General features: G+C 48.8%; 1 protein-coding gene across 3 annotated transcripts in view; it reads left to right on the top strand.

Annotated features, from left to right (window-relative positions):
- The window catches only part of FGF12 (fibroblast growth factor 12), a 217,928-nt gene that overhangs the window by 108,919 nt on the left and 96,159 nt on the right, over nucleotides 1-12,850 (top strand). The window contains exon 1 of one of the 3 annotated variants that reach the window (XM_053951452.1): nucleotides 10,093-11,402. The exons of the other annotated variants lie outside the window; for them this stretch is intronic. Coding sequence (XP_053807427.1) covers nucleotides 11,204-11,402 — 199 coding nt within the window. The 5' untranslated portion in view covers nucleotides 10,093-11,203. Of the gene's footprint in view, nucleotides 1-10,092; nucleotides 11,403-12,850 lie in introns of those variants that run through there. 3 annotated transcript variants of the gene reach the window in all.

The raw sequence follows: 12,850 nt of genomic DNA, 5'->3' as shown, positions 1-12,850 counted from the left end.
AGCTTATGAAAATGAGTTAGGGGAGAGAGAGCATGCTTACAACTACCCTACCCCAGGCCCATAAGTCAAGCATAAGTCAACCCTCCTCCAGGCTGGAACTGCCCAGCATGTTTTGCTTCACTTCCTTTGTATGGGGAGGTTGCCCAGGAATACAGAGCCTCTGAAGCTGAAACAGGGCCTCTGGAAGACAGAAACACCAGTGGGGCCTAACTCTGCGGAGGAAGAGTTACCTCAGGAACTAGGTAGTTCTGTGAAAATAGTTTTGTGCCTCCTTTTCCCTGGTGCAGAAAATCTGAGACTGTGAGAATATTAGGATTTCAGCCCCTTTGCTGCTCTGGCCCTCTTTCAAGACTGAAGGATGCTTTTTGGACAGGAAATCCCAACATGCCTCTGCAGCTAATGGATAGCTGGTCATCTCTCCATGAAGTGCTGAGGATCTCTGTTGCTATATTGCTACCTGTACCCAGCACAAAGCCATCTTCTCCTTAATTACTGACAAAAATGTCTCTTCAGAAGCCTCCCAATAATTACTCAAGTATCCACTTAAGTGGCTTTTAATTCAGGCTCCTCACCCCCACACGTGTGCATTTTCCAATTGCCAAGCACATCTAGTCTTATGTATAAGCATCTGCCAAAAGCGAATGCTAATACCCTGCCCCCTGGTTTATACTACCTTGCATGAGCTTCAGTGAGCCTATGGCATTGCAGGAGATGGTCTTTCCAACAGGCTAGAGCAGGAGCATTCAATCATAATGAAAGATGAAAGCTTTTATTGTGAGCTACCCTACATCTGACAACACTTGGCAGTTCTACAGCATCTCTGGTTGATCTGCTGCTGGCTGCTTTGCCAGTTCCTCTTGTTATTGGAGGCTGCCCCTTTCCCCTGCACTGGGGCAGGAGTGCTCATGGGCTCCTGTAAAAGCTCTGGGGGAAGGTGGCAAGGATAAGCCATAGATATTGTGCTGGGTGCGACAGCAGGCAACTGAAGCTGCTCATGGGGTGGTGGGAGGTCAGCATTTCCAACTTTGCAGCCTTCTTTGTGGGAGTAGAAAGGGAAGCTCAAGGGATCCTGTCCTCTCATCCTGTAGGACCCAGTAGCATTCAATAGGGAATGCTTTAGATCATGACTATATGAGTAAGCAGGGTCTATTGCCTGTTTCTCCATGACTCACTGAAGGCATTGCTCTCTCTGTTTTACTGGGGTAGTCTCCAGACACCAGGTCCAATCAGTGACCTGTTTGTAGCAGGCTCCAGCAGCCCTTTAGCGGAATATTTTTTCCTGTTTGTGATGGAGACCAAAGGGACACTCTGTCCCCAGGGTGAGAAAAGGAATGTGCGTGTGAAGGGGGAGGGCAGGCAAGCATGGCCAGAGAGGAAGAAAGAAATCACACTGTACAGGAATTCCTTGTCCAAGATAGAAGCTGTAGAGGGGTCATGAATAAAGGATGCAAGGAAAAGGGGCTGCCCATGTCTAAAAGCTGTTCTTGCAAAGCCCTAGAAGAGCCACAGAAAGTGGTCAGAACAGCTATTGCATCCTCTGCTTTAGGCACTTCAGGAGTTCAGCAGTCTGAGAGCAGAAAAGGCAGGAACTGTAATTCATGTCAGAGAGACACGTGTGAGTGGTACAGGCTGGGAGGCTGTGATGGATGCATCAAGAAGGAGTAGCCAAGCAATCAGTAGAGGTGCTTTTTTCCCTTGAAAAATGCCACTTTGTCAAAACCATGCAAGGGAGAAAGGAAATGGTCATTTCAGAAGAGCGTGTTGTGCAGGGATTTCAGTGTCAAGTTTCATGCCACTGCTCTGCCTACTGCAAAAGCAGAGACTTGGTCTGAACAGTCGTGAAACCACCACTTCTACCACATCTGTGTTTTCCTCTCTTCTGGCATTTCATAGTGAGCTCCAAAAGGTCTCATTTTCATTTCACGTGGGGAAGAAACACACCTTTGAATGCAGGATTTTCTGTGGAGTAGGTTGCTGTTCATCTTAGCTCTAATACCGACCCATGCTGGGTAAGCGTCAGAAGCCAGGCAGAAGAGACCAGTTGTGATTATGAGGCTGGTCTCTACCGTAACTCAAATCAGGACTGCACCAAGCAAGCCCAGTAAGTCCTGTGTGGCAGGCATAATCAATAGGGCAAGAAACTTGTAGTTAAGTGGGATTTGGACTAGATGTTAGAAGTAGCCTTTCTCAGCTGGTGGTGGTAGAGAGCCACATTCCTAAGGGAGCTGTGGGATTTACAGTGCTGCAGGTGCCTGATCAGAGATCGGACCATCAGACAAGCCTTGTCAGTGATGATGAAGGTACTGCTGGCTCACTACATGGCTGACTTCTCCAGAGTCCCTTGTACCCTGTGCACTGTGATATCAGCTCATCTATTTTTGAACGAGGTTGGCTCTTAGGGTGAAATGATAGCAAATCCATCACAACTCTTGCCATGTTGTTCTCTTGATGAATTACCTTTGACATTAACAATAAACATGAGCCTTGCCTTGACTTACAGCCTCCAGATTTCACTCTGACTTGCTGGATTGAGACAGTCCCTCCTTTCAAAAATGTTCTTACTGAGAGGTGAGAGATTTATCAGTCAGGGCTAAGTTTTCTCTGTCATTTTCTTGGATACTGAGGCTCTCAACCATTTGTCTTTTGTGGCCAGATTTTCAGCAACACCAAACCATTAGTGGCCACGGTATTAACAGCCTAAATACAGGTGAGTACCAGGAGCATTTTCAAGAGTGGTCCCATGTGAATCCCTGTAGATGTGCTATTACTGCAACCAAGAGACCAAACTACTCATGTCTTTCACTGTATCCATATTCTTCGTAGTCCTCAGACCATCTTTGTTCTGCCACTTCTGAAGTGTGGTAACCAGACTTTGTGACTTGTGATACTGGTGTTTGCTGCACTGGTAAAAATGTATTTCTATAAATTTGGTAAAATGAGCATTGCTCATTTTTCTCCCTATTGCTCCATCTATGTCTGCATGGGCTTGGGCTCTTCTAGCTGCAGTTCTGTGCAGAAAGCTCGTCTTAGCTGTGTCTCTCTCGTGGTTCCCAATTCCCAGAGTCACTGCTTTCTGAGGAAAAAAAATTGCCCAGTCTTGAAGAAATACAGACAGCACAATTTATCCCCAGAGATTTGATCTGGATGTGTTAAAAGGAAACTTGTTTCTATGAACTCAGTTTCCGTATCAGTTCAGTTTATTCTCTTCACCAGACTTACAGCGATCATTAATTACTACTGCATTAGTCTTTGTATCCTTGGCAAACTTAGATTTCCTTCCAGACCACTGATATCTTTATTGGTGTCTGGATTGCAGCAGCTCTCAGATTCCAGGGAAAGAGGATATGGGATTTCATTTTGCTGGAGAGATAGAGGATTTGATTTATTGCTGGAGAGGGAAATAAATTACAATGCAAATAGCAAGAGGTGTGCTTGTAAGCCAGGGGTTTGTGGGGGAAGCAATGCATTCACCCAGATCCTTTTTACCCAGCACTTTAGGTCATCAGGGAATAAGGGAGTCTTCAAACTTTGTCCTGGCTGCATGACAGCTGTAATCTCACACTTACTTTTAGTGTTGAATGTGCTTTTGCAGTATGCAAGAGAAATAAGCAGGTTTTGTTAAGTAAGATGCAATCTGAATGCATGTAACTTCAGAGGAATCCTTAGGGCAGGATTAATGTCCCAGCACTCCTGGACTGCAGAGCTGGATGGCAGTGGGAGTACCAGGTCTTGCCAGAGTTGCTGCTTTTCTTTCGAGCTCTCCAAACTGGAAGGTCGCTTTGCTGAGTGGCAGGGCAGTGGGCCGCCCCAGTGAAGCACTGCTCTGCTGACCCAGCAGGATTTGAGATTTGACCTGGCTCAGGCTGCAAATCCTGGGCTTGTGGATTTGGAGGCTAGATGAAGGGACAACCAAAGTTTGGGTTTAGGCAGCTTTCCATGGCTTCTTTAGGTCTGTCAGAATCCATTATATGCAGATGTACAGATTTACAGGTCTGGAGGAAGTTTGATATTTCTCTTGACAGCTTCTGGCCCTTCCTCTCCCTCTTGACCCATGCCAGTGCTACAAAGGTGCAATAAGGAGGTGGATGTCTTCAGTCTCCAAGCCTTGACCTGCTGTGGAGCAGATAGTCCCTCAGCCCTGCTGGAGGAGCACGACAGGGGTTTCGCTCTCCCTCCCTCCTTTTTATCATTCTCAATCACATAATCGGGTTTGCTTTCACCAAGATTGAATCAGGAATGATCTCTTTGACTTTCGGCAAAGGCAGCTTGATGGAAACTTTAAATTGAAAGACTTTTCCTGACACACTTGAAAATGGTTTTGGTTGAAATTGGTGTCTGGCTGCATGGTTACAACATGAGGAGTTTTCCTTCTTCCCAGGGAGAGGGAAAAGTTTGGGCAGCCTCTCAGACCTCCTCAGTCCAGGGGCTTGGGGGCCCTGGGCCTGGAGCTGCACTGTGGGGTTTCACTCTCTCCTCTCTACCCAGACAACACCACCTTCATGCAGGTGACCTTTAAATCCAGTCATAACCATGTTCAGTGTCCATGGGACCTGCGCATCTCTGGCATCATTGAAACTATAGGCCAAAACGGGCTACAGGTTGTCATCAAATAGGATGTAAAGGGAACAAGGGGGATGGCTGACCTCTCCTAGGGAGAAGAGTGGGAATTGTCTTGTTCCTAAAAGCGCTGCTATCCGAGGGATTTATTGTCTGCTCTAGACAGAGGAGCATGATGTGTGTGTATTCAGCCTCAGGCTCACAAGTGGGATTGTTCGGTGGTGGCTATTCCACTATTTCACTTCAAGCTTCTGCTCTGCATTAAAAGCACAAGGGATGTGGTATTTTTCTAACACACTGTGAATGCAGATGTAAGACCTGGAGTGAAATCTCAAGTCTATGCTTTCTTTCCTCTTCCGGGTTCCTGTGGCTTAAGGCTATTTGACAGGTACCATAGGTGAAAAATCCCTAAGGAAGTGGATGGAGGGAGTTGCTGGGTGTTGGGACAACCCCAATGAGGAAGAGGAGGTAGAGGGAGGAAGAAAGGAAGAGAGGCAGCTGTCTGTCCTGTCTTTTAAATTCTCTAGTACAGGCAAGTAGATACTTGAGTTTTCTTTCCAGATGTGTAGGTGGGTGTTTCTAAGCCTCGAACAGCTGGTTGTCTGTGTGCCAATGGCTCAGCAAGGGTGGGCCCTTGGCTCTGCCTTGCACAGGGTGACCTGCAAGCAGAGTGTCCATCCTTTCATTACTCCTTGATGGGAGATCCTTTGGCAAGGCCTCGTCCCTGCACTGCCCTTATGACTGAAGTGCTGTGTGGGAGCTGTCACTGGGCAGGTGTTTGCAGGCCCTTTCTCTTGGACTCCTGCCACTTAGGAAGCCACAACTGAAGTGTATCACTGCAAGGACAGCAGCTTTTCATGTCCTGATCCCATTGGGAAAGGCAATGACAGAATGGTTGATGAACAGGACTGTTGGGCTGAGGTGATAAAAACAGATTTGCAATGAACCCACCTTGAACAAGCCCCAGGTCTAGCTCTGGCATGTGGGACAGGCACTGACCTATCTGCAGGGAGGTCTCTCTATGTGGGAACAGTTTGAGATGCTCCCTACTACTTTTCAGGCTTCATTTCAGGGAAATGATCCCAGCAGGTGCTTCCAGAACCCTGGAGACAAAAGTCTATTCATCCATACAGGAGGCTTCTTGAAGAAAAATGCTTCACAACACTTTCATTTCTAGACAGCCACAGTTCCCTTCAGTGAGGTGAAGCTTTCTTGTGTTGCCCTGCCTCCACCTCACATAGGTGACCAGTCAACAAGGAGAAATAAAAGCTTCTGCTAAGTAGAAAACTTTCTCTTAAAAAGGAAAAAAAAATGTAAATGTATAAAATCCTAGTAGAATTATTTCTTTCTCTAGGCTGCAGTTGGTTTTTTCATGTTAGTACAGCCTGCTTTTTGCAATAGTGGTTTCATTTTACAGTCTTCCAGCTGTGTACCTGTCCCTTGCTTTAACATCTAGACAAGCCCAACTTCTCCCCAGGCTGGAGCTGGATTGAAAGACACCAGCTAAACTAATAAATACTTCTTGTGATGAGTTGCAAATTTTGTTTAATTGAATCTTTGAATGCAAAAAGGGGAGTGAAGGGCCCATTAAATGAATTATTTCAATATAGCAATCAGGTGATGCAGGCTTTTTTGTGTTTATTAAAAGGCCAAGTCAGCTCTAAGCTCAGCTGTGCGAGAACAGCCCAGAAAGCTGGCCAGTTCTTGTACTCTGCTGCTGTTTAAGGGCCAGATCTCTCTCCCTGAATAGCATATTTAAAGTGGCCATGTGAATTCTTATTAGGCATCCAAACATAGATACAAACTCATGCATTGTAAACAGAATTACCCTGCACAGAAACCGAGCAAAATGCAGTAAGGTCTTGTCTTTTCTTTATCAGGTTACCCAGGCATGTTTTTTCTTCAAAAAGTCCGCCCACGCAGAGAGACTGGGGAATGCCAAAGCTGCATGAATTTTAATTATGCTAGACATGCAACAAGGGTCTACCTTGTAAAGAATAAAGTTAATAAAACATGGATATGGGCTTAATTCTGCTTAATAAGCAGCCCTGGCAATGCCCATTTTAGATGTAATTTACACAGCGTGGAAATTTGGTACAATTCTTAAGAGGTGTCTGTATGCAGACTTTCAAACTCAACAGTGCCTTCCGATTGGAAGAGATTTGTTGCTATGCTGCTGTAAAATGGTGAATTAGGCCATTCATAATTATTGGCCAGAGATGGGAACCTTTCTTTTTTTCCCATTCAACTACAGCAACCACATTTTAAAGTGGTATTAAATGTAAATCTCTTCCTTAGTTTTCATGTATGCATTTTCAGTAGCTCTGCAGATAAAATAGCAAAAAAAAACCCTGCATATATTTGTATCTGTAGTTAGCTCTATATGTACAGAATTAGTAAAGCAGAGATATGCCTAATGACTGAATCTACAGAACACAGCCCATGGCTTTTGAAGGCTCTATGAAAAATAAACAGGATATTCTGTTAGCAACCCTGCGGGAATTATTGCACTTCACTAAGGAAAGATGCCAATAACCTCCGTTTTGACCTAGATAGATCATTCTGTTTAGGAAGGTAAGGGAATGCAATTCTAGATCTCTTCTCTGCTCAAGTCACCAAAGCCCTGAAATTCAGCCAGGCCTTCATTTTAAACCTCAGCACTAAGGACAGAAGAGTTTTATGTATCAAGAGAGTAAAACCTCAAAAATGGTAGTGCCTTTAAATATTGATATTGGTCATGCAGAGAATCCTGTATGTTTGGGGTGGGGATATTTAGTGACCACAGTGAGCCTGATCCTTCTATAGCCACGTGGAGTCTGACCCTCTGCCCGTTCCTCTGTGCTAGATGGGGTCTTTCTCCACAAACTACAGAGGAGCACTGGCATATCTCTCCAATGTCATCAAAACAGTCTGTCTTGGGTATTTTATGAATTGGTGCTACTCTTGCATTCTGTTTTTCATAGGGTGCACTGTACAGCTTTGCAGACTGGTACTGAAGTGAGGAGGAAGCCCAGAGAGAAGGGGCATGCTAGAAAAATTGCCTTAATAACTATACAATATAGATATTATTTTATATAAAAATATGTTTTTAAAATATGTTCCTTAAGGAAAAATGCCACATTGGCCCAGTTTGCTCAAACAATTCAGCTTCCATTGGTAGTAATGAGGAAGGCAGCCTGCGACTCTCACAGGGGCTAGCTGGTTTGGAACAGTGTAGGCTGCGCAACCCTCAAAGAGGAGTAGCTGATACAGATGAGAATGGAAGATGTTTTGAACTATATTTACCCAAATGGTAGTTGAAGGAGAGAACTTTCACTGTTAGAGATGAAAGCACATGAAGGCTTTTCTGTTTCACTTGGCAGCCCAACAAAGGTAATGTTTCACTGGTGAGAATGACAGTGCAGGAGCATGGTGAGATTGGCATTCCATTCTCCAGCTCAAGACCACTCTGGGCTTCCTTGGTGTTTATAAAAGCTTGGGCTCTTCAGAAAGTTTTGTGAAGTTGGGGCATGATTTGACCCGTGCAGATGTATGTGTCAGTTATGTCACCAGGAGCTCATGGCACTGTGCCCATGCTCAGAACCAAACCCTGTGGACTCCTTGGCCATCTACAGATAAAGGCAGACCTGCATGTTGGCAAATGCAACACTACATTCAGTTTCACAAGCTTTGGCTTAATTTAATTTAGTCACTGCAGAAGCAGGAAAGACCTGGGAGAAGCCTTTCTTCCTAAGAGTTGCAGCAACTCTCTTTTCAGATCCACAAATCATCAGGAAAAAAAATACTGTGACTGACTTTATCACTGATTAGGATCATTTTTAAGTGCAGAGCTGCTGCTCCGAGTTTACAGCTACACAACAAAACAAATTAGTCGCACATCAAAATAACTGGAACTTATGTAATATGGGGTGGATAAACGGGTATTTTTTTCACCAGACTTGAAGACTACAGGCAAAAAAAGTATCTTCATATATAGATGGAAAATCTCTTTCTTGAGCTGATATGAAGATATGCTCGCATCCTTTGAAGATGAAGCTTTGGATAATTCACTGGCATTTCAGACAGTGATTCTCTGATTGCAAACAGCTTTCTTTAGGCCATGCCTATACCTTGTACTGCAATAATTCTTTGATGTCAAGTGAAATAATCCGATAGAGAAAATTAAAATCTGAAGCATTTGAGCTACAGGAAAGGAAAGAATTTTTTTTTTATTGATTGGGATGGTGAAATCTGCACAAAAAAAAGTTGGCAGTAGTTAAAAAGAGATCAACAGCCTGGAGAACCTGATTCCACCTTGTTTTGGTATGCATAGAGACTAAGAGTAAAAATCAGGAAGTAATGCCAGAGTTTAGTTAATCATTATGGACATAGTGGGTGGTTGTTTCAGTTGTCTTTTCCCCCCCAATACATTAAAATAATTTAGAGCTGAAGTCTAGAGGTGAAGAATTCAGAAAATTTTTAGAACTTAGAAGTGAAGTAGTTAAAAAGATTATTTTGCTAAATCTGGTAATTCCCAGGGAGTGTCACCAACTGGTCTAAAATGCTCTTGTCAGCTGGAAATATGCATCACCCGTACACCTTCAGGACTGGCTTAATCCTGTCCTGCCATTGTTACTCGCCAGTGTAGCAGCATCCTCTCCTCCCAGCCGAGATCCCCTCTCCCTCCACCCGACGCCCCTGCGCTCCCCTAGGTGTGTTGCTTGCAACCTAACCTGGTACTTGAACCTGTTACTTGAACCTGAAATCTGGAGAGCACCGTCCTTGCAGCAGCAGTTACTTCTCTGGATAACCAGAGACGTATCTCCACCTTCAGTTTTTTTTTTTTTCGGTGCGGTTTTGTGGCTGGAGATACGCGGGAGCCTGCCCAGCACCTGCTGATGGCGGTGTGTCGTGGGACCGCTGTGGCCGGGGGCAGCCCAGCAGTGCCCACCGCCGCCGGAGCCGCCCGCACGCTGCCCGGCTGAGGAACCGGCCCCTGGCAGAGCAGCCCTCGGGATGCCGGGGCTGTCCCTTCTCTCTGCTTCCACGGAGAAGCAGGGAAAGCCACGGACACGCTCGGCTGACGAGGCTGGGTGCTCGGGCGCCGACATTTGTGGCCAGGGAGGCAGCCGGGGTGGCTGCCCGAGTGGCAGGCGGCTCCGCCGGGAGGGCTGCGGTCCGGGGGAAGCCCGGCTGCCGGCAGGGGCGGTGGGTCTGCCCGGGCGGAGGGGCAGAGCCGCCGCGGAGCTGCAATTGCCTCCCTTTGCATGCTCGATATTTCTCATCCAAACCTCGATCACGTAGGATTGCGTAGAAGAGGGCGAGCGGGAGCAGCTGCAATTCTCTCTGAGCCCGAAGCCCGGAGCCCGGCTCCTGCCCGGCCGCCGCGGGGCTGCGGGGCTCCCCGCCGCCTTGGCAACAGCCCTGCGCAGCGTGGGCGTACGGGGGGGCTTCCCCGGCCCCTCCCTCTCCTCTCCTCCCCCCACCTCTCCTCGCCTCCCCCCTCCCGGCTCGGGCAGGAGGATGCAGGCGGGAAGCGGGCGCGGCTCGGCTTTTCCTCGCCCCGCCGCCGTCGGGCGGCACCGCGGAGCATCCTGAGCCCCGCACGGAGCAGCAGCAGCAGTGGCAGCCGCACCCCCCCCGCCCTTCTCCTCCTCCACCTCATCCCTGCCTTGCATCGCTCCTCCCGCCGCCGTCCCTGCCGCGGCAGCCGGGCCCGGGGCCGCCCCGGTGCCGAGTGCTCGGCGGCCGCCCGGTCGGCCGGACGATGTGGGTTGCTGCCGTCGGGGAGAGCCGGTGCCGGGGCAGAGGCGGCGAACAGGGCAGGAGAAGCTGCGCCAGCCATGGCGCTGTGAGCCCGGGGCGCCGAGCTGCGGCGATGTGAGCCCGCACTCGCGGCCGGGCGCTTCTTTTTTTTTTTTTTTTTTTTTTTTTTTTTTTTTTTTTTTTTAATTTAATTTTTTTCCCCTTTTTTTAAATTTGTTTGTGGGCCTGCTGCTTTTTTCCGTGGCTGCTTTTTCCTTCCCCTCCCGCCCTCTCTGAGAGCAGAGTGGGTAGGGGGGGAGAGGAGAAAGAGGAGGAGTGCGAACAGAAATGCAGCGCGGCTCTCCCTGAGCCCGGCCGCGGAGCCGCGTCCATGTGCGCGCCCTGCCGCGCAGCGCCTCGGAGCCACCGCGCCGGGGCTGGGGCTGCCCGCGGGCCGAGGGGTCTCTGACTCATCCCGCAGCCCCTCGCCGGAGGGAGGAAGCGCCGCCGCCTGCGCCCGGGCGGAGCGGAGCGACACCGCGCCGCAGGGACCCGCGGATCCTCCGCGTCCCCCTATCCTTTGGACACAGCGGACCTTCGCCAGCGGGGCGGCCGCTCCCGGATCTACGCGGCGCTACCAGCCCGGCCGGGGGTCTCGCCGACGGCCGCCCGCGCCGGGATTTGCGCTCCCCGGGGACAGACCCATGGGCGGCGGGGTCCGGCGTCCAGCCATGGTTGTTAGCCCGGGCGCCCTGCTCCGCCTGGCCGGCTGAGCCCTCCCCGGCGCCGGGACTCGGGGCTGCAGCGCGTTAAGCGGGTCGTTCCCGTCCCCGGTCCCCGCGGGGCGCGGCGGCGGCTCGGCCCCAGCGCGCCCGGGCGGCGCACCCCGGAGCGGAGCGGCGCGGGGGGCCCATGAGCGGCGATGGCAGCGGCTATCGCCAGCTCGCTCATCCGGCAGAAGCGGCAAGCGAGGGAGTCCAACAGCGACCGGGTGTCCGCTTCCAAGCGCCGCTCCAGCCCCAGCAAGGACGGGCGCTCCCTTTGCGAGAGACATGTCCTGGGGGTCTTCAGCAAAGTGCGCTTCTGCAGCGGCAGGAAAAGGCCGGTGAGGAGGAGACCGGGTGAGTACGGCGGGCCGGGGCCGTGGGAACCCGCTTCGCGGAGACGGCAGCCCCGGAGCCGCCGGGATGGCTGCCCCGGGGCACCGCCGGCTACCGGCTGGGGACGAGGCTTGCTCCGCGCTCAACTTTGGCCTGGGTCCTGGCAGATCTCCTCCCCTGGTCTGATGGGATGGGTGGGCAGTTACTTGCCGCCAGCATCCCTTCACCACTGTCCGAGGCGTGAGCACTGAGGGTCCTCTGGCAAGAGTGGCCCAGCGGTTTCATCTGTCGAAGCTTCACCCAGAATTGTATTTTTCCACTTCCTCGTAGATTAGTTTTTAAAATAGTCTCTCATTTTCTGCATGGAGACAAGGAAATTGATAAACTGAGGATCAGTCAAAATTGTGGCCATTTGATTGCTAAATCCATCAAGTGCTACTTCAAGAGCAGAGTTGTACAGCCTAGAAGGCTTTTTTGATGGCAGCTGCACGATGGTTACACCTGATACTGAGTTTTTGAGGACCTAGAAATGCTCTTTAGGATAGTCCTTTTTTATCTTCTTTATTTTCTTTATACCTTTATCCTTGTTTGTGCTCAGTCTTGATTCCCTGTGAAGAACTTCACCCTAGTGTACACCCTAGCGCTCATATTCCCACAATGAAGTCCCACCACCCACAGTTTCAATTCTGAGCATTCCTTTGGGCTCTCAGCTGTCCTTGGTAGATGTGAGAACTCAGCACCTGGCAAGAATAGGCCCTCCATAGTTTATGATATGATTTATGATATGATTTATGATATGATTTATGTCTTGCTTAATTTTTTTTACTGCTATAAGTCACCATAAAGGTAAGAAAACAGAGATTGGTTTGAGAAGCTGCTGTGAAGATGTAGTTTTCTCAGATGTTCTTCAGTATAATGGTTAAAAAGGGGGATACTCATTCACTTAGCCATTCGGGATGTACCATCAACCTGTGTAACCCTCCCATGTTTTCCATAAACTTTAGTATTATGTTTGTTGATCAGTCTCTTCATGAAGCCCCTTCTCCACAGTTGAGGTGTGTTGGTAATGACTCTTCACCAAGGTGTCAGAGGTAGCTAAGGCTGCTCTTCTTGTCTGTAGACTGATGTACATGACCTGGGCTCATCTGAGCAAGGGAAGGAAATGGGACAAAGCCTCTCACCATAGAAGGCCACTTCTGTCAGAAGGCTACTGTTGTCAAACAAAGGGGAAAGAATATTTACTCTGGATTGCTGTCAGCATTCCAGATTCACAGGCTGTGAGGCAGGAACCATATTTAGTTACAAAAATGTTTGAAGACTCAATGCATGGGTTAGGCTGTGCAAACCCGTTTCTTTAATGGTGTGCTTTAAAGCAGGTATCACAAGAGGCTGTAAAATACTTAAAATACAGTGTGACTTGAAATATTCAAAGGGGAAAGTTGCCTATAGTTTCTTTCCTACTCAAATTA

Source organism: Vidua chalybeata, chromosome 10 (genome assembly GCF_026979565.1).
Source record: "Vidua chalybeata isolate OUT-0048 chromosome 10, bVidCha1 merged haplotype, whole genome shotgun sequence".
In the NCBI taxonomy this organism is placed as follows: domain Eukaryota; kingdom Metazoa; phylum Chordata; class Aves; order Passeriformes; family Viduidae; genus Vidua; species Vidua chalybeata.
Note: the sequence above shows the minus strand (reverse complement) of the source record. Positions and strands in the feature narration are given on the sequence as shown.